General features: G+C 38.9%; 2 protein-coding genes across 7 annotated transcripts in view; both read left to right on the top strand.

Moving 5' to 3' along the window:
- Nucleotides 1-23,198, top strand: part of LOC145444738 (serine/threonine-protein kinase PLK1-like) — a 261,677-nt gene that overhangs the window by 192,178 nt on the left and 46,301 nt on the right. For 3 of the 6 annotated variants that reach the window (XR_013916822.1, XR_013916815.1, XM_080322781.1), the window contains exons 1-4: nt 18,136-18,701; nt 19,701-19,824; nt 20,410-20,606; nt 21,490-23,006. The exons of 1 other annotated variant lie outside the window; for it this stretch is intronic. Coding sequence is in view for 2 of the 5 variants with exons in the window: in XM_080322781.1 (XP_080178907.1) it covers nt 22,841-23,006 (166 nt within the window). In the remaining 3 variants the exon portion in view is untranslated. Of the gene's footprint in view, nt 1-18,135; nt 18,702-19,700; nt 19,825-20,409; nt 20,607-21,489; nt 23,007-23,198 lie in introns of those variants that run through there. 2 more of the 6 variants (XR_013916829.1, XM_080323077.1) reach the window with 1 other exon arrangement.
- Nucleotides 354-2,427, top strand: LOC145437325 (uncharacterized). Its single transcript, XM_080314534.1, has one exon. It carries the CDS (start codon nt 889-891, stop codon nt 2,425-2,427), a length of 1,539 nt encoding a protein of 512 aa, XP_080170660.1. The 5' UTR covers nt 354-888.

The following is a 23,198-nucleotide window of genomic DNA, read 5'->3' as shown; positions in this document are numbered from 1 at the left end:
ATGAGAATTTGAGTTTCGATGCTATTTTCTTCTGTGAAAAGATTGAAAACACGAATTGTTACAGTCAAAAGTTCTATGAAATGGTTGTGGTCTAAATACAATACGCGAAAATAATACGCGAGTAACTGTATACGTGTATAGCCACATGCTCTACGGTGTGTTATTATCAGCCAAAATAGAGGATCCAATATGAAGCCTTGATATGTTGAAACAAATTGATATGGTACAATACACTACTCAGCTACATATCCGTGAGAATTTAAAAGCATAAACTATATACATTCGATTTGAATCATACAAAAAAGTTGGTAAAGGTGAGCACTGCATAAAGTAAGCACTTGAGATGTTACCCGTCCATAATCGCCTGGCCGAACCGGACTGATGGTGTCACACTTGTTCCAAAATTGTTTTGAATCTAATATTCAGTCATCCCGGGGACTTGTTGAAGACAGAGTAAATTAACAGTTTGGTGTCTTGGAGCTAAAATCTATCGGACAATCAAGTTGAAACCTGAACGTCCCAAATGTTCTATCCGCAAACCCGCGATGGAACCTGAAATATAATTGTGGTCTACAAAGTATGTGCGAAACATCTATAAGGAACTAATCGTCTGAATTGTCAGGTTGCCGATCACCACAATGCCTAATAATTCTACTGAACTGGTAATATTAGATCATAAGTTTGTTATTCTTGGATATTGTTACACTGCTCTCAGTGCTCTGTTTTTGCTAATTGCTTTTGTATTTTAGACCGGGTTGCTATAATATAAGAATTATCTTACTATGTAATAGCTCATTCCAAGCTATCGTTGAATGCTCGTATTCAAGCAGAAAGCGTTTCATGTGTGATGCTTGAAAATGTAAAGTAATATACAGATAATCCAGAAGAATGACGAGGAAGATGTGCTGGATCTGTGGAAAGAGCTTCAATCGTAAGGGCGGATTGAAGGCTCACTTGCGGTTCCACCTTATAGATCGAAATACTGAATGTGAGATCTGCGGAAAAACCTTTGCTGCAATAACTATATTAAACAAACATTTATTATCCCACATTTATTTGAAAAATCATGAACGCAAGGGCATTGGCAAGGAGTATAATCCAATCGTTTACTTGAAAAGACATGTGGATACACGTACTGCTCACCTTGGAGTCAAAAACCACGACTGTGAGATCTGTGGAAAATCGTTTGTGCGGATTGGCGACCTGAAAAGGCATGGAAATATACATACTGGAGTCAAAAACCATGCAAGTCATTTCTGCGGAAAAGCGTTTACCCTTCTTGGTAACCTAAAACAACATGAAAATACACATGCTGGAGTCAAAAACCATGTATGTCAGATTTGCGGGAAAGCGTTTACAAAGCTTTGTGGCTTGAAAAGACATGGAAATACACATACTGGAGTCAAAAACTATGCATGTCAGATCTGCGGAAAAGCGTTTACCCAGCTTGGTGGCCTGAAAAGCCATGGAAATACACATACGGGAGTAAAAAATTATGAATGTCAGACGTGTGGTAAAGCGTTTGCCCGGCTTGGTGACTTGAAAGCACATGCACATACACATACTGGAGTAAAATGCTATGTATGTCAGATCTGTGGAAAAGCGTTTTCCCAACTGAGTCACTTGAAAGGTCATGGAAATACACATACCGAAGTCAAAAACTATGAATGTGAGATTTGCGGAAAAGCTTTTATCCGGCTTGGTGACTTGAAAAGACATGAACATACACATACTTGTGTCAAAAACTATGCATGTCAGATCTGCGGAAAAGCGTTTGCTTGGATCGAAAACTTGAAAACACATGAGAATTCACATACTGGAGTCAAAAACTATGAGTGTCAGATCTGCGGAAAAGTGTTTACCCAGCTTAGTAGCTTGAATAATCATGTACATATACATACGGGAGTCAAAAACAATGCATGTCAGATCTGCGGAAAAGCGTTTACCCAGCTTGGTGACTTGAAGAGACATGGGAATACACATACTGGAGTCAAAAACTATGCATGTCAGATCTGCGGGAAAGCGTTTACCCTGCCTGGTAACTTGAAAAGACATGAAAATACACATACTGGAATAAAAAACTATGCATGTCAGATCTGCGGAAAAGCGTTTACCCAGCTTGGTGACTTGAAGAGACATGGGAATACACATACTGGAGTCAAAAACTATGCATGTCAGATCTGCGGGAAAGCGTTTACCCTGCCTGGTAACTTGAAAAGACATGAAAATACACATACTGGAATCAAAAACCATGCATGTCAGATCTGCGGAAAAGCGTTTACCCAGCTTTGTGACATGAAGAGACATGGGAATACACATACTGCAGTCGAAAACTATGAGTGTCAGATCTGCGGAAAAGCGTTTACTCAGTTTAGTAGCTTGAATAGGCACTCATGCGGAACGCATGTCTTTTTTTTCTTACGATGATGATCTCGAACATGATGCAGTAATATTGACAGAAGCACCTTGTACTAAAATATGCTGTTACTTAGAGTAGACGTTCATTCACTCTGCTATCATGTCAATGCCATTTAATATTGCGATCAAATCTGTACGAGTACTAAACGCATATATCTTTGAATCACCTTTCCGGCTAAATGATTACTGTGCCTGCTGTCTAGAAATTGTGGTGGACTTCTATCTTCGTGTTACTAAGACGATTGCCCATGTCCATTTGTCGTTGCCACAATAAAAAATTCTGTATACATTGTTTTTCTCATCTAATTGTTTTTCAGTTTGAAAATGTTTCTCCCATTTTCATATTTTAATTATGGCGTATGATTACTGCCTGGATATTTGTGTCTCGCTGCCTGAATCAGTTTCAATGAAGACTGATTTGTGGTAATTTGTGCTGTGTCTGTGGTCAGAGTAGTTTGATGTTGATATCCAAATATTTGTATCACGGTGTGATGAGCTAATACTATAGTTTATGTCACCTAAATTTTAGGCTTCGTGTGCATTTTCCTTTGTTATATTCTCTGGTACTTAGTAGTCTTCACATATCGTTTTCAGTTTCGTTTCAAATTGTAATGCTGTGGCCATTTTCATAGGCGCCGACTTACGAGGTTACGAGGTGGCGCAGCCACCTCGTGACCATATTTACGAGGTGGCGGCCACCTCGTACGAAATGCTCAATAGGGCGGTTCAAAAATAACCTTTTTTCCTTAATCTTGCGGGCTACGTGATTAAATCGTTAGGTTGCCTTAAAAAACGACGCATACCAAATTTGAATTCATTCCAACCAATATTCGCGGTTTACGTAGAGTTTGAAAATTTTGAATTTGCCCAGGAACGCAAAAAAAAAATTTTTTCAAATTTTTCTGCCAACCCCATGAAATTGTTCGGCTGTCTTCAAAGACTATGCAAAACAAATTTTACTCAATTCCAAGCCGTAGAAGCGGAGTTATTCCAGTTTTTCGATGAAAATTATTGGATTATCCACCGATCAAGGATAATCCCAGAATTATCAAAGAAAAACTGATATAACTCCACTTCTACGGCTTGGAATTGAGTCAAATTTGTTTTGCATAGTTTTTGAAGACAGCCCAACATTTTCATGGGGTTGGCAGAAAAATTTGAAAAAAAAAAAATTTTTGCGTTTCCGGGCAAATTCAAAATTTTCAAACTCTACGTAAACCGCGAATATTGGTTGGAATGAATTCAAATTTGGTGTGCGTCGTTTTTTAAGGCAACCTAACGATTTAATCACGTAGCCCGCAAGATTAAGGAAAAAAGGTTATTTTTGAACCGCCCTAAATTGCTCAAACACCCAAGTGATTTGTGACCAGTAATCAGGCGAATCCACGCGACCTCGTTAGAGACGTCTTCGATTTCGATACGCGCGTGTGCCAGACGCGTAGCCTTGTGGTTTCGGGGGTCCCTATTTGAAACGCGAAACCCCGTCATTTTGAAATGATCATTCTAACTCTAATATTCAGTCGCTATTCAATAATTGTATTATCAGTGTTCCGCGCGGCTGATTTGCGAGAATTGTGTTGTCAATTAGAGATGATCTGTGATGATCTGCCGCTGAGATGGTCGCGAAATTAGGTCATTCATTCCCGTGCGCGTGGCAATCGTCGCTACCCGCTAGCCTGATTTATCGCGGCCTGAACAATAAGCCTGGTTCCGCAGACTTGAGCAATCTCATCTGCGATAGGCTCATTTCACACTATATCATCGCTTGCCTGCGTAATTGCATCTGCATTGGCGGCTTCGGCCTGGTGTGCACGATATCATCGCTGACTACACAATACCATCTGCAATAGGCCTGTTGTGAAAGGTATCATTGCTGGCCTAACTATCGCGTCTTGGGCATAGCATGCTTTGGCTCCTATCTCTCGCTGGTTTGGAGACAATGCGGTCGAGTTTTCGCTAATTAGTGATTGTTTTATGTCATATTGATTAAAAAGCGACATCGCGAAACTGAATAACATCGAATCGTTAGAGACGTCGTCGAGTTCGATACGCGCGTGTGCCAGGCGCGAAGCCAGGGGGCATTCGGGGGGCGAAACCTTTTGAAACGCGAAACCATGTCATTTTGAAACGACCATTCTAACTCTAATATTCAGTTGCAATTCAATAATTGTATTATCATTGTTCCGCCGGGCCGAATTGCGAGAAGCATGTTGTCAATTGGTGAGAAGATTCTGTGATGATCTCCCGCTGAGATGGTCGCGAACTTAGGTCAGTCATTCCCTTGCGCGTGGCAATCGTCACTAGCCCGATTTATCGCGTCTTGAACAAGCCTGCATCTGCAATAGACCCAGTTCACTCTATACCATCGCTTGCCTGCGCAATCGCATCTGTATTGGCGGCTTCGGCCTGGCGTACACGATATCATTGCAGGCATATACTATACATGAGCAATGAGCATCTGCGATAGGCCTGGTTCGAAAGATACCATTGCTGGCTTAACTATGGCGTCTCAGGCCTAGCATGCGTTGGCTCCTATCTGTGGTCGAGTTTACGCTGATTGGCGATTGTTTTATGTTACATTGATTAAAGAGCGACATTGCGAAACTGAATAACATTGAATAGCTGTTGCAAAGAGACCTTAACGTGCGTAATTGATTCCCGCTAATACTTGAACTTCAGAAGATGTGTATCATGGCTTGAGTTCTAAAAGACGACACAGGTCTGAACCACCTGAAATCGGTGCCGTCAAGTTCGGACATTTTGATTTGCGAAAACTGTCATCGAGGCTGCGTAATACGTGCGCGACTGCGCGTATTTAATTGTTCACCACAGATCAGGGATTCTCAAATTGACAGCACTATCGGACTCTTTGGCAAGCTTATCATACGAATAAAACGTCAACATGAATACCATCCTAGATCTACTCTCCCGACCATCCACCCAAATAGACGATCTGCTTTTTTAAAATCTAAATGATGTGCGCCCACATTCGTTTACAAAACCATCTTGAGCTAGCTAGCTACGTGTGATAGTCTTCAATCGGAGCGCGAAATTGGAGGATGTGTTGGTGTGTGCCTCCAAATTGGAATTCATTTCTGCGCATATTCGTTTCACTAAGAAGGCTTTGCCAGTGAGATTAATCTGGAAATGCAGCAATACAGCTTCAACACCGATATAATGTGAAAACAATTGTCCTACTTAATACTATGTCAAACTCAAAACCCATTCATAGCGATACTGATTAGAATACACGCTTTCTCGTTTGCAACCATCCGTATTTTTTGTTTTCTACTTGATACATTCGTACTCCGAAATTGCCGCACAAAGTCATTTTTCAGTGTTCCTTTCGTTATTAAAGTGCATTAGGCGATGCCATGCCATTGTCAAATATTGATGCATAACGAGATTCTGGGTGGCACAAATTCTGATTTCATTCGATTCGGTTGAACAGGGAACCTTCTATATTCCGATCAACTTGATTGCTGGATGTACTCGTATCGAGAACAACAATATCGAATATTAAACTATTGGGTATTTCGTAGACAGTGGATTTATATTGATAAGATCGCGGCATGCACCCGGAAGTGGAAATATTTCTTGCCCAGGGGTAGCCAACCAGCGGCCGTAGAAGGAAATTTGTGCAGCCGTCAACACGTAAGTCAATTGGTATGTGTTGGCGGCCGTCGACATGCAAATTGAAATTACGAATTGACCGATGAAATCCCAAAATGCTTCGCGAACGTAAATCGTAAATGTACCAATGCCGCCAAATTCGCAGTTTTAATCTGCAAACAATTGCCGCGATGAGAGCTAATCAACGCCAACGCGCAGCTAGAAATCGCAAGAGACAATTATTGATTGGCTGCGCGATTTCGCGTTTGTAATCATCATTATTGTCTGCTTGAAACCTCATGTTCGAGAGTTGTGTGTTAATTGCGAACTTGCCAGGCAAGTGCGTAGCGTATTTAGTTAATCACACCACAGCGCATTGCGCGTGAATAACATTGATACAACTCCGATTTCTCAGTGACGTGAATTCTGATTTCTGCTCGGTGCATTCCGTCGGACGGACTAGTAGCGCAGTTATATTTTCATATGATCGTACTCGTACCGTTTTAAGATTCCATTTAATAACTCGATCGCATGGTTTGGTATTAATGATCACAGGGCCGGTATTAAAACGACACAAGAATAGTTTAACGCTGCACTTAAACCAGTGGCATGTAGTAAAGTGCGTTTTAGTGCGACGATGACGGCATCGATATGGAAAAATTATGACGTCACAAGACTTCGCCACCTCGTAAAAAAATAAAAGTCGGCGCCTATGGCCATTTTGTATATATGTGTTTCTTGCCATCCATTTCATGCAATTTGTTGACAATTTCACTTCCTCGTGAGACTTCAATTTGTTCACAATTAATCATGGAGCTACAGTAAGGAGCTTTTTATAGTCTGATATGCTGTTCTGGCCGCTTTTTGCTGGTAGTATCTTCTAATTCCAGCAGTATTCAGCATTCTCACAAAGACAACGTGAAATGGATCCCCGTATGATTTGTGATACAGGTGGTTAGCAAATTGACCGCTATCATTTGTGATGATGTGATTATAAACAGTCAGCCGCAGCACATATTATTTTTATTGTGTTTCGCTTTGAAATGTATTGAATATCTGATAAATTCTGTGTGTATTTCTGTGATACACTCGCTGCATCTTGTCAACAATTCCGTTCCTACATAAAATTTTGTTCCTTCCAGATTATTTGTAATCCATATTGCTACAACACTGCACCACAGTGCTCTTTACCTTGTTCTGCTTGATGAAACCTTGAAACTGCTACGACGAACTCATGAACCCTGTTTACTTATGAGGCAAACTGAGGTATGAATAATCGTTAGGCATATCAATTGAACTACCTAGAGCAGAGGTCTCAAACACTCAGCCCGCCACAGCATTTCGTGCAGCCCGCGACAACATTTTCGATTTTTAATAATTTGACAATATATAAGTGTCATATATATCTTGTCAGGATATAAAGTGAAAATTCCCTCTAAAATTGCTCCGAAAGCCTTAAACTATTCATCAAACTTCCCTATCAAATCAATTGCTAACGCTAACATGCAGTGGAAGATTCACTATTTCACCGCATTTGTAATATTCATGATGACAAAACCTAACCCTTAAATGATTCGTCACTAAAATTTGTGAGTTGGGCTTGGACGCGACCTTTTTTAGAATGACTCAGACTCAGGCTAACTCGATGGCAAAATGAAAAATGACTCGAGAGGACTTGGAGTGACTCGGAATGCCGTAAATTTGTTGGAAGCATGGACGAAACAAACAAATTGCGTTTTAGGGGAATTGTAATAGATCAGAAGGTCGCAGCTTGGTATTTCGCTAACTAAGAAAGTAGCTATCGCAACCATTGGCAATCTGTTAGTTACATATTTGGTCGCGAAACCATGTTATTAAGGCCACTTAAAGGTACCGAGTAGCGAGTACCGTAGTGATACGCTCCAACGATGTAACAGCAATGGGCCGTTCGGCGTTCCAACATTTGATTAGAGATGAGTTCATGAGATTATTAGCCTACTTATCAGAAGTATACCCGAATCCTGGTTTGGAATTACAATGCTCAACTTAGAAATGTTTTGATATCAGATTAGTCTCTATTATTATCAATCTGTTGGATTCAAAATATTCATGGTAGCTGAAAATTATAACACGGTAGCTTTTATGATGGCATCAAATATTTGTTCTTTGATATATGGTGTCTTAATATATATCAAGTACAACAAAAATTCTATTCAAATAGTATAAATTTGAGGATTCTTTTCGTGCCAGGCCTAAATTGATACAAGAGTAAATCACATTTTGACGATGTGTGTTTACTGTCAGTCTGCTGGATCGGCTCACTTTCAATAGGACAATTTATTCCCGCCAAATGGCCTACATGGAAAGACATAGAATACCCCTATAAATGCTGCGGCCCGCGGCGTCGTTAACTGGAAAGCTGGCCCGCAAGCACATTTGAGTTTGAGACCTCTGACCTAGAGCTACCGACATTACAGACACTGCTGGCGAGAGCTCGATTATAGCTGCTGAGTGCGCGGAAAATCACTTTTGGTCAGATATTTATGGTTTGATTCGTGGCGGTTGCTTCTCCAAGAATCAGCAGCTGAAGAGCAAAACCAGTGTCACCCCCTAGCCAAAATGATTGGGTAAGTAATGAAATCTGTGCGAAACTTCAAATGAATGATTGTACTGACAATAGAGCACTATTCTCATGTGGCAATCCGACGCTATGAAGGCACATAATGGCTTTAAATCGTCATTCAGTTTTACTTTGATTATATCATAGTTGTGTGCTACATACAATGTCCTTTTGTAAGAAGTGTGCAGGGCACTATGAAACATTGCGCCATAGTAGTATTGTAATGCTGTTTGGCTGTCTGTAGATTGCATCACCTTAACCAGTGGAGTGGTTCTCGACTGCCAGTCCCCAGACCTGTGCCAGTCTGCGTTAACTATCCAGTCGGCTGAACAAATATATATTTGGATGTCCTAATCGCAAAATGTAAGAGGTGGGAGTCTTGTTCATTAATTACGGAACTAGAACATCACCTTCTTTTTTATCCGTCATCACAGCGCAGCAATTGATGTACCAATCTGTTTGAAATCACCCAGAAACACGTTTATTCAGAAAAAAAACATCACTCTATTTTCAGGCATGCTGGGTACAGGGTGATGTTTGATTATGGCTTAGTGTCGAAATTGGCCCCGCACATACCGTAAACCGGGGTAACTTTGGACAATTTTCAACAATTCCGCTTTGTATCTTGGAAATTCTAGGGTGTAGGGGAGGCAAGTTTTGTGTTTTTCAGGGGTCATGGAGCAAAGATTAGAATAAACTAATCCAAAATCTTCATGGTCATGAATAAGTACCTTATTTTTGTAAATTATCCGTGTCCAAAGTTACCCGGGCATGTGGGGTAACTTTGGACACTGTAGCTTTTTGTATGTCTTTACACTCTATTTTTTATGAAACCTCATAATTGAGGCTTATTTGGTAAGAGTTGATGGTGGCAGTGGCTAAAACTGAAACAAAATAGCATACGTCCGGCCTATTGCATAATTTCCACCTAACCCCCCCCCCAAGAAAAACGCTAACGCCCCCTTCTTCATCGCTCATCTCAATTTTCCCTCATGTCTTCACCAGCGGGGACTTATTAATAACACGGTGATAAGGGATATCCCACTGGCGGTGTCAGCAATCGACAGCAACCATTAAGCATGTTCAAATATTTTACTGTTCTTTAAAAGATACACTTTGCCTTTCCTATGTCCTCTGATGGACATATTTGTCGTAATTTACGGTAGGCCTATCCCATATTCAGCAGGCGCATCTTTAAGAGTATTGTGATAAGTTTTTAAAGTAGCTTACACCCGATTACATCTCTCGGCTTACTGCCTACCCATTTTTTCATATTTTGGCAAACTCCTAATTTATTAACCTTCTCATTCCATTTTAAAAAGCCATTAGGGCGGTCATAATGCACTTTGACACAGATGAAGCAGCCACTTTCCAGAGCTCTAAATATCACATTTTCCACTGTCCAAAGTTACCCCGTTCCAATTAAATTTGACGTGATAACTTTGGACAACTGATTTTCTTGTATTGATCTAAGTGTGAGCCACTGAGATTTTTGCCATGGATTAGGACTACTTAGAGGTATCTGCTGCCAAGTTTTGAATCTATGAATCACATGCTATCTATGTTTGGCTGTAAGAAGTTTAATGGCCATCAATTTTGATGAAATTGACCCCAGCCATTAAGTTATCAATGTTGGGTCAAGTTTATCTGGTAGTGGAATGAATCCACCTTTTATGGATACTACTTGTGGTACTCTTGCCTCATGAAAAAGAATTGGACATCCAGCTGCAACCCTTTTTCATCAATAACCATTTAAATCTTTTACTGCTTAGTGTCCGAAGTTGCCCCGGTTTACGTTACTATTACTTTGAAAAATGGCCGAAATGTCGATTTCAGATTGTTTAACTTTTGCTGGTCGAAATCGACCATACTTTGGTGTCTAAAGTTGTTAGGCAACCTGTCAATTTCATCACTATGCGAGTGTAGTTATATCCGTATCCAGTAGTTGCGATTTTGGCCGTCGGTCGTTTTGTCAAATTGTAAAGATCATACAGACAGCTTGTTATTTCTAGAAACAACATGTTTCCGAACTTGATCCTTTACATCTGAAAATAGCCCTTCTATGACTTGCAAAATTGTATTTTGTGCTGGTCAAGTTATGCAACTTTGTAACTTGATGAATCAATACCTTTTCCGCCAGCTTGACCGTGTCACCGGCTGGTGTGACCTGCCATACCAACTAATCATTTGACAATTTTTATGCCTGCTTTTACCCAGCCTACATTGTTTTGTCACAAATTAACTGAACATGAACGATGTGATTCAACTGTACGTAGTCGTAGAATACCGTAGTAGACAGACCCCATACCCCGATTTTTATTTCAAATTTACCTCCAATTGCATTGTGCAAATATCACTAGGCTATTATTACAAGATCATCAAAATGACTTTTCCAGAAAATAAAATCATACTATTGATGAACAATTGCAACAGGAGAAATGTGTATAGCTCGAAACGAGCCAAGCTTTCTGTAAAAACATTTGCGATTCTTGAGCATATGTGAATGAATTCTGATTTGATATGAAATGAACTTGATTTCAAGTCCCAAGGTTTCACGAAATCATTTATTATAAAAACTGTATAGCTTGTATTCTAATTGTAATCTAGTGTGGAAAAAAATGTGTAGCTATCATTCTACTGCTAATCTAATTTGAAAATAATTGTGTAGATATCATCATAATTATACTCTAATGTGGAAAGTAACTTTGTATCTGTGAGGCTAATTCTAGTCTAATTTGGAAAAGCTGAAAATTTTCTCATTGTCCAAGTCTGCACATCGACTTAACCTGATACTTGAATCTCTTCCGATCCAAATACGGAAATGGTTTACTATTTCAAATCAAATCTTGATTCAAATTATAGTTTTAAATCCACAAATCCTGATTCCCGAACATACTTGTAACATGTGAGTTACTATCTGTGATTTTCTCACTAGAATGTTTGAAATCGACCCGTTCCAACGATCCTCTGTAAAGGGAGTGCCGGCGAGCAAGTATTTCAACGGCAACATTCCACTAAAACTGCCCATAACCGATGACGCCTAGGATTTCGGAAAGCCAACTACAACACAGGCGTCCTCTGCAGAGTTTAAACGGTGGGTATTTTCGTATAAGTCTGGCAAAATCGAGTTACTGATTGATTGGATTCTGAATCGAGTATTGCGTTTCGAGTCGCGTACTCGAGTCTCATTCACTAGAGCCCGACCAATATCGTATTTTTGAGCCAATACCGATAAGTAGCACCTTCACCGATAGCCACGACATATTCGGTTGATATTGAAATGATATGATAACTAGCTTAAGACATATTTCCAAACCTTCAGAGCATTTATTTGAACTTCGCAGCCGTTGCTATACTTGTATATGACATAAGCTAAAAATCATGCAACTGAACACATGTAAGCAGAGTCAGTCTTTTACAGAGTACTCAATAAGGTTTTGACCCGCAGCTTCACCAATACTGGTAGTGATGACTCTGAGACGGCTGCAACAACATCACAACGGAAAACTGGTATCATGATTCTCGACAAAGACGCGTGTTTTCTAATTTATCAGCTACTAAAATATTTTTAGATACGCAACTATGACTAGAACTACTCACCTTTTAAAATCCGCAACTAAAGCCAGTATCTGAATTTCAGGCATTGCTTGTGGAGTAGCAAAAAATGTGTCAAGAGATCAGTCTCCATCGAAGTTTGAATCACGAGCACGTCATTGGATTTCATTGATTCTTCCAAGACAAGGATTTTGTCTATCGAGTTGTGTAAAAGAAGGGTAAAAGCATTTCCTCGTTACAAATATAATGTACCTCTAACTGTGCTGGTCGAAAATGCATTAGATCTGTAATGTTCACTACTAGTAGACTTGGACAACCACATCATTATTATACTATAATATATTAGGGTAAATAATTCCAATATAACTAGTCCACTATTTCTATATGTATAGTGTGGAACAGTCATTTACTATTCTCATGCTTATGATAATCAACTCAGATTTGAACTGAACTTAATTTCTCTTCCCAACTAGCTAATTTTAATTCTACTCTTATTTGGAAAAACGTGTTCAATATAATTCAAATCCCAATCTAGTTTGGATAATTTGATCATTTTCTAGTGACACAACTGTGATCACTAGGGCTGGGCACAATGATTTGATGACTCAAATCTGAATCGAGTATCAATTCTAATCATTTGAGTCTAGTAGTAGGAAATGATTGTGTCGAGTACTGACAATATACGCTCCATACCACAAAAAGGAAAAAATATATTTAACAATAAGCAGAACTGAACCAATGGGAAAATAATTTCGATCATATTTCCCACTGTGGAAAGCTGCAAACCTGGATTGGTCGTATTGCAGCATACAAAACATTGTAGTACAAAGCAACTCACGTTACCGAAAATAACATATCTGTGAAGTTGTGATCAACCAAAACCTTCGTCCCATAGTGTGATGAAATAGGTATAGCTAAAAAAAAAAAAAATAATCTTTATAGACTAGAATTAGCATTATATCCATTGTTGTGGTCTTGCTGTGACGTTAACATGGGTGACTCAAACTCATTACTCGATTCAGAACCAAATCACTCACATACTCTATTTCAGCCGGCCCTATTTATTACACGTTCCGTATCAAAAAGCAAATATTAGGTGAAGTTTCTAGTTTGGAAGTTTCACCGGTCTGCAAAACTGTTGTCAAATTTGACCGTCCCTTTAACTCATAAAGGTTGAGATCCACTGATTTAGTTGTGTCCAACAAATAATACTTTTTTCTCATTCCAGCAATCTAATTACCTTCTATTTTTGGCGTCAGTCGCTGATGGAGTTTGCAAAAGAAGATGCGCCATCACAGAACCAGAGACTCGTCATCACATGCAACAGATTGATTTTTTTTATAGTCACGATCGCCAAAATCATCCACAGAGCTATCAAGGTAACATTCTATGCAGTACTGCATTCGTAAATAATCTTTGAAAATCATGTCGGAACCAGAGTTGACCGAGTATAGTAGTTTGCCAATTTGGGAATAAAACCATACACTAGGGCTGTTGAAATATAACCTTTTTTCCTGAATCTTGCTGGCTACGTTATTAAATTGTCTGGTTGCCTTAAGAAAACGACGTACACCAAATTTGAATTCATTCCAACCAATATTCGCGGATTTCGTACAGTTTGAAAATTTCGAATTTGCCCAAAAATGCAAAAAAAAAAAATATTTTTCAAATTTTACTGCCAACCCCATGAAATATCTTCAAAAACGATGCCAAAGAAATTTCACTCAATTCCACGCCGTAGAAGCGGAGTTATTTGATTTTTTCAATAAAAATTCTTGATCCTGCATCATTTTTGAAGACAGCGCACCTGAGTGATTTGAATCTGAATCCTGTATTGGAATTTTGAGTCGACGTTTCGAGTATCACTCAATATGATGTCATAACAGTATGAATGATGTGGATAGTACAGATACGTACCTTTTGCGCGACGTCAAAAAATATAATGCCAGATCTGCCATTCTGCATCACATTGAAGATGATTTCGTATTTAATCGACCACACCTATTTCATTGCATTTGTGACAATACTGTGGGTTGATCACGACTTCACCGAAATGTCATTTCCATTAACTTGCGTAACTTCGTACTGCATGCTTGTTATGTTCTGATACGACCAATCGACATTTCAAGGCTTCCACGGTGAACAGTAGGGTTGTTCAGAATTTTTGGATTTCAAGTATTCACTGATTATATTGTTAGGTAGCCTAAAAAAGGCTGTACACCAAATTTGCCTTGATTCCAACCAGCGAAAGTTGCAGCAGAGCCAATTGAAATTTTCTCATCATGCAGCCAGACGAAGATTAATAAAAAATAAAAATTAAATTTCAAATTTAACAGGTAACCCCACGGAATTGTTAATTTGCCTAACAGAATGATGCATAAAAATTTTTGCTCACTCCCAACTGGTAGATGCAAAGTTATTGCAGTCGAGAGTTTTGGATTTGCAACAATAGCATTGATGGTGGGTAGGTCCACAATTATTGATGAAAAACTAGAATCACTTTGCTTCTACAGGTTGGAAGTGTGTCATACTTCTTTTGCATCGTTTTTGTAGACATTTTGATTGGATCTGCCGCGGCTTCTGATGGTTGGAATTGAGCCAACTTTGGCGTGCAGCCTTTTTTAGCCAACATTACAATTTAATCAGTGAATCCCCGGACCCCGAAAAAAAGTTGCTTTTGAACAATCCTAGTGAACAGTGTTGTCAAAACTATAATCTTTGTCGAGCAGCAAGGATCGTATCATTTCGGTGCTCGTAAAAATCTCTCATTACTCGACTCGAATGATTGTGCCCAGCCTTAGCCTACTGCATATTGCAAAGACTTCTGACATTATTATCAGCGAGACTGGGCAAAATCCAGCATCTTGGTGATTGGATTACCTGTTGGGTATTGAGCGTGAAGCCGGGTGTTCTTGTAGCCTGTATCCTGCCAACCGGCTTTGCGAATTCGATTTCTTGTCTGGCTCCATGCTAAGTATAAACTTTTTATGAGGTCATTTTGATGAAGAAAATCCTACTAATCCACATCACAAATGCAGTGCTATTATTGCAAAGTTATTTCTTTACTTGACAGGTGCTGCTAGAACCGAGACACAGAAGCACATATGTGACAAGCAAGAGGCGACCATCATATGCAGTAATCAATCACCAGCCTTCAATATGGCAAAATTGGAAGCACAGTTCAAGAGGTTTACCCATACCAATCCAACTTTGAAGTCTGCTATAAATATGGGTTGGTATTTATGTAATCACTAATTGATTTCATTTTGAATCGACTTCCCTCTCACATGTACTTGTACTTGACTTCCCTACTTGTACGAATCAGAGATTTTATAACCATTCATGACCGTCGCGACAACTGAAAAATATCAAATATTCTCTGTGGAAATCCTGTTTGTCAAATGACATTAACAAAAATCTGGCCGATATCTTGAAATCAATGTTAATCTCAAATTCATGTCAAGTTATAGAGATATGATTTATCCAAATTACGGCTCTTGCTCGTATGTGACGTTGCCGAGAAGAGCTGTGCAGAATGAATCGGGTGTGTGCTTGAATCTGAATCGCACATTATTTTCTTGAATCCAGTCGAATAGTGAGAAACGTTCCGTTCCATCACTGAAATTCTTCCCTCCTTGTCATTCAGAGTTGATTGATCAATGAAAATGATTGCTTCGACACTCATGTCCATTGTGCCAAGCTGTAAATCTCGATAAGTCGTATCACAACATACTTAACATGTGGTACAAGCATGAACGCATATTAGTGGAAATGACGTATCTGTGAAGTCGTGATCAACCTCAGCATTTTCGCAAAGTGCAATAAAATAGGAATCGTAAAGGGATACAAAATCGTCTTTAATGTTATGTAGGACTGGCGTTATATTGGTTGTAGTTACATATTTGAACTTTCCACGTCATCAACACTGGTATGGCATCACAATAAGCGCTACTCGAACACTCGACTTTAAGCCTAATACTCGATTCATATCCAAATCATTCAGGTACTTGATTTTTGACAGCCCTACGTATAGCGTAGGTTGCCCGACATATGAGCATGCGACACAATGGAAAACGACAGTTCAGCTTGGAACACATCAGCATGCGTCACTTCAGCATGTGATTGTATAACCCAAAAACTTACCCTAACCCTAAACATAGCCTAACCTAACCTAACCTAGCCTAACCTAACCTAAACCCTAACCCTAACCCAACCATAAATCCAACCCTAACCTACCCCTAACCCGTAATTTAACCCACATGCTCATGTGTCGCATGCCAAATTGTCGCATGCCGAAGTCTCGCATGCTGTAATGTCGCATGCTCATATGTCCACGGACCATAACAAGTCAGGTATCAAAATGGCAGCATGAAATGAAATTCAGAATTAGGAAGGTTTATCGGTTCAAAAAATTGGTTGTTGAATTTTACAGGCCCGCCAAGTCAAAAAGGTTGAAAACCACTGATTCAGATGTTCCCAACAAATGATATTGTTTTTACATCCTGCCAATCCGATTAGCTTTAATTTTTGTTTTGAGTCGCTGATGGAGGTTTTACAAAAGAATGCGGGCCATCACAGAAGCAGAGACGCATTATTGCATGCGACAGATTCTGATTACCATCGTTAACTTCACGATTATGAGATCACTCACAGAGATATCAAGGTAACAATTGTGATGTAGTTGTCTAATGAAAATAAATACAGCGAGGCTGTAATCTACTTCGAATTCTAATCTAATTTGTCGAATTTTTCTATGCTCTCATTAATCTGATTTCTGATTTTCCTGAAATTGCAACAGGAGAACTGTATCTTGCAAAACCAACCAAGCTCGGTGTACAGACACTTGCCATCCTTTTGCTGATGAGAATGAAGTCTGATTTGGTACGAACTGAACTTCATGTCCAAGGTTTTGTCGATTCTGAAATTCTAATTGTAATTTAATTTTGAAAAATCTGTGTAGCTATCATTTTACTCTGATTTAGAGGAAAAACTGTTTAGCTTTAACCCGAATTCAAATCTAATTCGTAAAAAAAACTGCGTAGCTATCATTGTAATTTTTTGATTTGGAAAAAGCTGTGTAGCTATGATTCTAATTCTACTCCAACATTCATAAAATAACGTAGCAGCTGTGATTTCAATCGTAATATAATTTGGAAAAGCTGAAAATTTTCTAGTTGATCAAGTCTACAAATAGGTTTATCCTGATACTTAATCTCTTCCTATCGAACTACGCAAGTAGTTTACTATTTCAAATCCAAATCATGATTGATATTATGGTTTTAAATCCACATATCCTGATTCCCAAACAATCTCATAAAAATATGATACTAGCTGTGATTTTATTACTATTTGTGATTTTTTTCACCAGAATATTGGCATGCGACCTCTCAACGACCCTCTGCAAAGGAAGTGCGAGCGAGCGAGTATTTTAACAGCTACATTTCACAGAAACTGCCCACAACCTGCATGACCATGGCGCCAACTACAGCGAAGGCGACCTCTATAGAGTTTTAATGGTAAGATTTCTTTCTAGCTCCGAGCAAATCAGAGTTCGTGATTGATTCGATTCTGAATCGAGTATATGGCAACTAGCGTGAGGCACATTTCGAAACCTTCAGAACATTGATTTGAAAAACTTTAGAGCCGCTGCTATACTTGGACATAAAATATACTATAAAGACTGCATCTGTACACTTGTATGCAAAGCCAGTCAGTAACAATAGTAGCCTACTTCATTTTTTAAGATTACTGAAGTAGGTTTTGTCATATACTTACACTAATACTCAAGTCACTCAAATGTTTTAAGACTAGTTTTGTACCTCCTATGTAACAGTTCAGTTTTTTGGCAAAACCAGGTCTACTTCAATCTACTTCAATCCTCGAGTACCAACGTGCCCACTTGTAAGTTAAGAGAAATAGATGAATATTCCCAATGTAGCAATCGCAATAGTTTTCCCTGCTACCCTGTTGTGACGCCACAAAAATTGCCTGTATTTTTACCTCTCATAGCCGATATAGGTCCAGCTCTACTATAGACTCGATATGACTGGCCAAACGATATCATTGGTCTGGCTATAATTACAACTTATTTAAATAAACCTCATCTCCTGACACTCATGAAGTGGCAATATCTCCTGATTGTGAAATTCATCTCTAGTCCTAGTTCTAAACACATTTCGCATAGGGCCGCATATGGAACTGCTGAAATAGAATGACCATTTTTGATTAGTTTTAGTAACTCAATTCTTCTCAAGTCCGGGGTAAAGATCCCTAACTAATATGCCTAACTGATGATACGAAATACTGAATTTCATGCACAAATAGAACTAGAACTACTCACTTATCAAAATCCTGTATCTGAATTCCAGGCATTGCTCGCGGATGATCACAAGAAATGCAATATTTCTCAAGAGATCATCTCCATCGCAGTTTGAATCACAAGCATGTCGTTGGATGCTACAGATTCTTCCAAGACAAGGTTTTTGTCGACATCGTTCTCGAGTTTGTGCTAAAAAAGGTAAAAGCATTTCCTTGTTACAACATTAATGTCTCTCAAACTGTGGAGCTCGCAATTGCATCAGCTCTGTAATGTTCATTTCTGGCAGACTTTGACAACTAATTGATATCAAATGTACTGAATTTGGGTGTATTACTTCTGCAAATTTAGTAATTCTAGTCTGATTTGTGAGGAAATTACTTAGCTGTAATTCTAATTGTAAGCACATTTGAAAAAAAAAACGGTTGCCATCATTCTAATCTAATTTGGAAAAATTTATCCAGCTTAGTACTCGGATCTGAATTGAGTATCAATTCTAATGATTTGAGTCAAGGTGTGAGCCATGAATTTGGTTTGAATATACTGGAATGATACACTCTCTGCCACAAGAGTCAAAATGATTACTAATAAACCAAGCTGAGTGTTGATTTACCAACGAGAATTATGGTTGCGACAGTATTTCTCACTGTGGGAGGCTGTAAACCTGAATTGGACGTACGCAGCATACGAAACATGTAGTAAAAAGCTACACAGATTACTGGAAATCACATCTGTGGAATCTTGAGCAACCGACAGCATTGTCAAAAAGTGCGATGAAATAGATGCGGTCCAGAAATTGCCAAATAGTCTTTAACGTGGTGATGCAAAATTGGGATTGCACTCTTTGTGGTTGCATCAAAGGTCCTTATTTGAACTTTATACATCATTCACGCTGTTCTCATGACATGATGGAGTTTACAGGAATTCTCGATCTGACTAAAAGGCTAATACTCGGTTCAGTTTTAAGTCAGTCTGAAATTCCATTTTGCACAGCCCTACGTATAATAAGTAAAATATCAAAATGGCAGCGTGATATGAAGTTTCTAACTTAGAACGTTCACCGATCTGCAAAATTTGTTGTTGAATTTTCACCTGCACTCGAACTCAAAACGGTTGAGAACCACTGATTTAAATGTACCCAACAAATACTGCTATTGATTTCATTCTACCAATCCGATTAGCTTTGGTTTTTATTGACAGTGGTCGAAGAATCTGGACAAAAAAAGACGCGTCATCACAGAAGCAGACTTGTTATTACATGCAACAGATTGTACTTGGAGTCGTTTACCTTCACGATCGTAAGATTATTCACAGAGATATCCAGGTAACATTGTCTGCGTTGGTTCCAGACAGTGCAAACTACTGGATTTTTAATATGTGCAACTACAACTAGAACTAATCAGTTTTAAAACCTCATAACTCACACTAGAATCAACAAGCGATAAAAAAACCGCAACTAACTAACTAAAATATAGCCAAGTACTCACTGATATTTTAATTTCTGAATTACGAATGAGCGAAGAAATATTGAAGATAGAATGGGCATTATAAACAGACATGGTTTTGAGTTTCAGACGGGAGGGGTTTCGACCCTGTAAAACTACTCCTGGTTATATGACTGTCTTCTGGTAGTGATGACTCCGAGTTACCAATGTACGCAAGATCATCACACAACAGAACACAAGCGTCATGATGGCATGCATTTTCAAGTTGTTCGGCTACTAAATTTCTATTACAATGCACAACTTGAACTAAAACGGCATGCTTTTAAGATGCGTAAATGTACAACTAAAACTAGACTACTCAAAAAAGCAGCAGTTACTCTAGTTTGTCATAATTTAACTGGATGGATCGTTTGATGTAAAGCTCTATATACTTGTGTAACTTGATGTAAAATTTGTATTGGCAGCTGGAGAACCTCTTCCTAAACAATATTGTCGTGAAGTTTGAAGAATTCAGTTGAGCCACCAAGGTCGACTGTGACAACCACACAATGAATATGTCTCTTAGTGGCACCGCGGCAGTCCCAACTATTATTGACCCGGAAGTTCTCGGCAAGAATGGACACGGTTTCGAACTGGACACCTGGTCGCTTGGTTGTGTTTTGTGAGTATGATGCACCAATAGCACCATTGCTCCGGGATTTTTTATAAAAATAGGTCGCGAGGGTCTTAAATGTAGTGTAGGTCTGGGCGAAATCGAGTACCTGACTGATTCTATCCTGATCCGAGTATTCGGCTTCAGGTTGAGTATTTAAGTATCGCCTCTTGTGACGGCATAACGTTTTGAAAAATGTGGAAAGTTCAAATATGCGACCACAAAGAGTGTAATGTCATTTCTACACCTCCCTAAATAATTTTGTATTTTTTGAACCATACGTATTTAGTTCCACCGTGTGACAGTGCGTTGCTTGATCACGACTTGATATACATGTCATTTCCACTAACACTGAACCTTTATACTAAATAGTTTTTAAGCTGCGATACGACCAATTGAGGTTTACAGCCTTCCACGTTATAAAATGGGGACGAAATCATAATTCTCGCTGATAAAATTAACTGCTGGTGGCAAGAAGCATATCATCTCACAACTAGAGTCGAATCATTGTGCCAGCACTAGCAACAAAATATGACTTGATAATTTGATGCATGTTTTTCTTTATCGTTGGTATATGCATTGTAACCGCTTGAATGCCAGAATGAATTCCGCAAAATAATCACCACCAGCTTTTGATCGTATCAAAAGATATCTCTGACTTCGGGGTTGATATTTTGCCTTTTATTCTAATATGTTCTGCAGTATTGGGATGACCGCGTCAACTTGTTCAAGTGTCTTGACTTGACTCGAGTCACATTAAAAATCGAGTAACTTGACTTGCCTCGAAAACTTGAGTAACTTGACTCGATTCAAAATGTGCAATGACTCGATATGACTTGCGACTCCAAGACAGTGAGTCGTTTCCAACACTCACTTACCATGATTTTCACAGCTCGTTGTCTATTGACCCATGAAAATGAACTACCGAAGAGCAAGCACTGTCCAGTGAGTGTTTTAAGGCTACATTCCACAACAACTGCCGACAACCTGCTTGGCGGACACACCTACAATATCACAAAGTCAAATGGAGCCAAGTTTTAAAAGTGACATTTTTACAAGTCTTTAATATGGTTATGAATGGACAAAATCCAGTGCTTGAGTCATGAGTATCATTTCAGTAATTGAGAGAATCATCCCTCACTTGTCGACTGGAATCATTGGAATAAATACTCAATTCAAATTCGAGTACTTGAACCATTACGACCAGACCTAGTTACGTTGAGAGCACAACCAATATTGGATCTTTGAGCCGAACCAGGGTCATAATGACTTAGTCATGACTCGACTCAAGTCATTGCACATGACTCAACGAAGTCATAACTTATGACAAATCAAACCAGAAAGTGTATTTTATGTTTGAATAAACCAATTGAGAGTAGAGGTGGTCAAAGTAGTCATCACTGGTACTCAAGTAGAAGTAACGACGTAACTTTACACTCAAGTAATGCTAAAAGTAGGGATTACCAAGTAGGTTAAACGGTCGATATTCCAGGCCTAGTTTTGGATTGAGAACTGAAAATTGTGATGGAAAAATGGCATTTGTCTACAATCATTACCACTTGAGTAAGTATTGCAAGTAAACGAAACCTACTTGAGTACTTTGACGAAGAAAGAGTACTTCTTTACTGACCATCTCTGGTTAAGAGCGAGATAAATGAATATATTGTGAATCCTAGGAGTTCGTTTCACTAGAGTAGAGTTAGGAAAAGCAGTTAAACACGACTCGGGTACGGACTCGAGTCCCAAAACTATGACTCGGACTTGACCGTTTGCACGTTGACCGGGACTTGACTTGTTTGTGAATTGGATATGATTGGAGTCAATACCATGGAAGAAATATTGACTTGTGATTCAGAATCTTGTGACTTGGTTCCAATCCTGTCCGATACCGACAAGACCGGTAACTAGCACCTTCACCAATAAAGCTGATATTCAAATGATATGGCATCTAGCGTAAGTCGCATGTTCAAAGGTATAGATCATTTATTTGAACAGCTTCACAGCTCTTGTTATGTTTGGATATGAAATAATCTATAAAAGCTGCACCCGAACACTTCTGTGCAGGGATGCCTGTTTTACAGCAGAGTATAGAGTTGCCTTCGACTTTTTTGAGGTCGTATAGATAAAAAGCTTACCAATCCAAAGTTTAACCTGTAGTATGTTTGCAAAGTAAAAGAAATTTTCTACCCCTTATCACAAACATAGTGCTATTATCAAATAGTTGTAGCAGCTTATTGTTTTACATGACAGGTGCCGCTAATGCAGAGACACAGAAACCTGTTGGTGACAAGCCAGAGGCGATCTATATATACAGTAACGAATCACCAGACTTCCATATCGCCGAACTGGAGGCTCAACTCCAGAAACTGATCGACACCAATCAGACATTGAAGTCTGCTATGTATATGGGTGCATATTTATTTTCTTTAAACCACTACTTGACTTTATTCTGAATAGACTTCTTCATTGAAATGTAAGCTACTTCTGCAATTCCTAGATTTCATATATTAATATCCTAATCAGGTAATGGCTCAGGCTCAAATCAATTTATGAGTGTCGCAATAACATAGGAATATCAGAAATTCTTCAAGCAAATTCAAT

The sequence above is a fragment of the Botryllus schlosseri genome, chromosome 1 (genome assembly GCF_051294905.1).
Source record: "Botryllus schlosseri isolate E-star chromosome 1, Bs_hap1, whole genome shotgun sequence".
NCBI lineage: Eukaryota > Metazoa > Chordata > Ascidiacea > Stolidobranchia > Styelidae > Botryllus > Botryllus schlosseri.
This window is presented reverse-complemented; position numbering and strand designations above follow the sequence as displayed.

Excerpts from the sequence above, each read along its gene's own strand:
- LOC145437325 (XM_080314534.1), top strand. The coding sequence starts at position 889 with ATGACGAGGAAGATGTGCTGGATCTGTGGAAAGAGCTTCAATCGTAAG.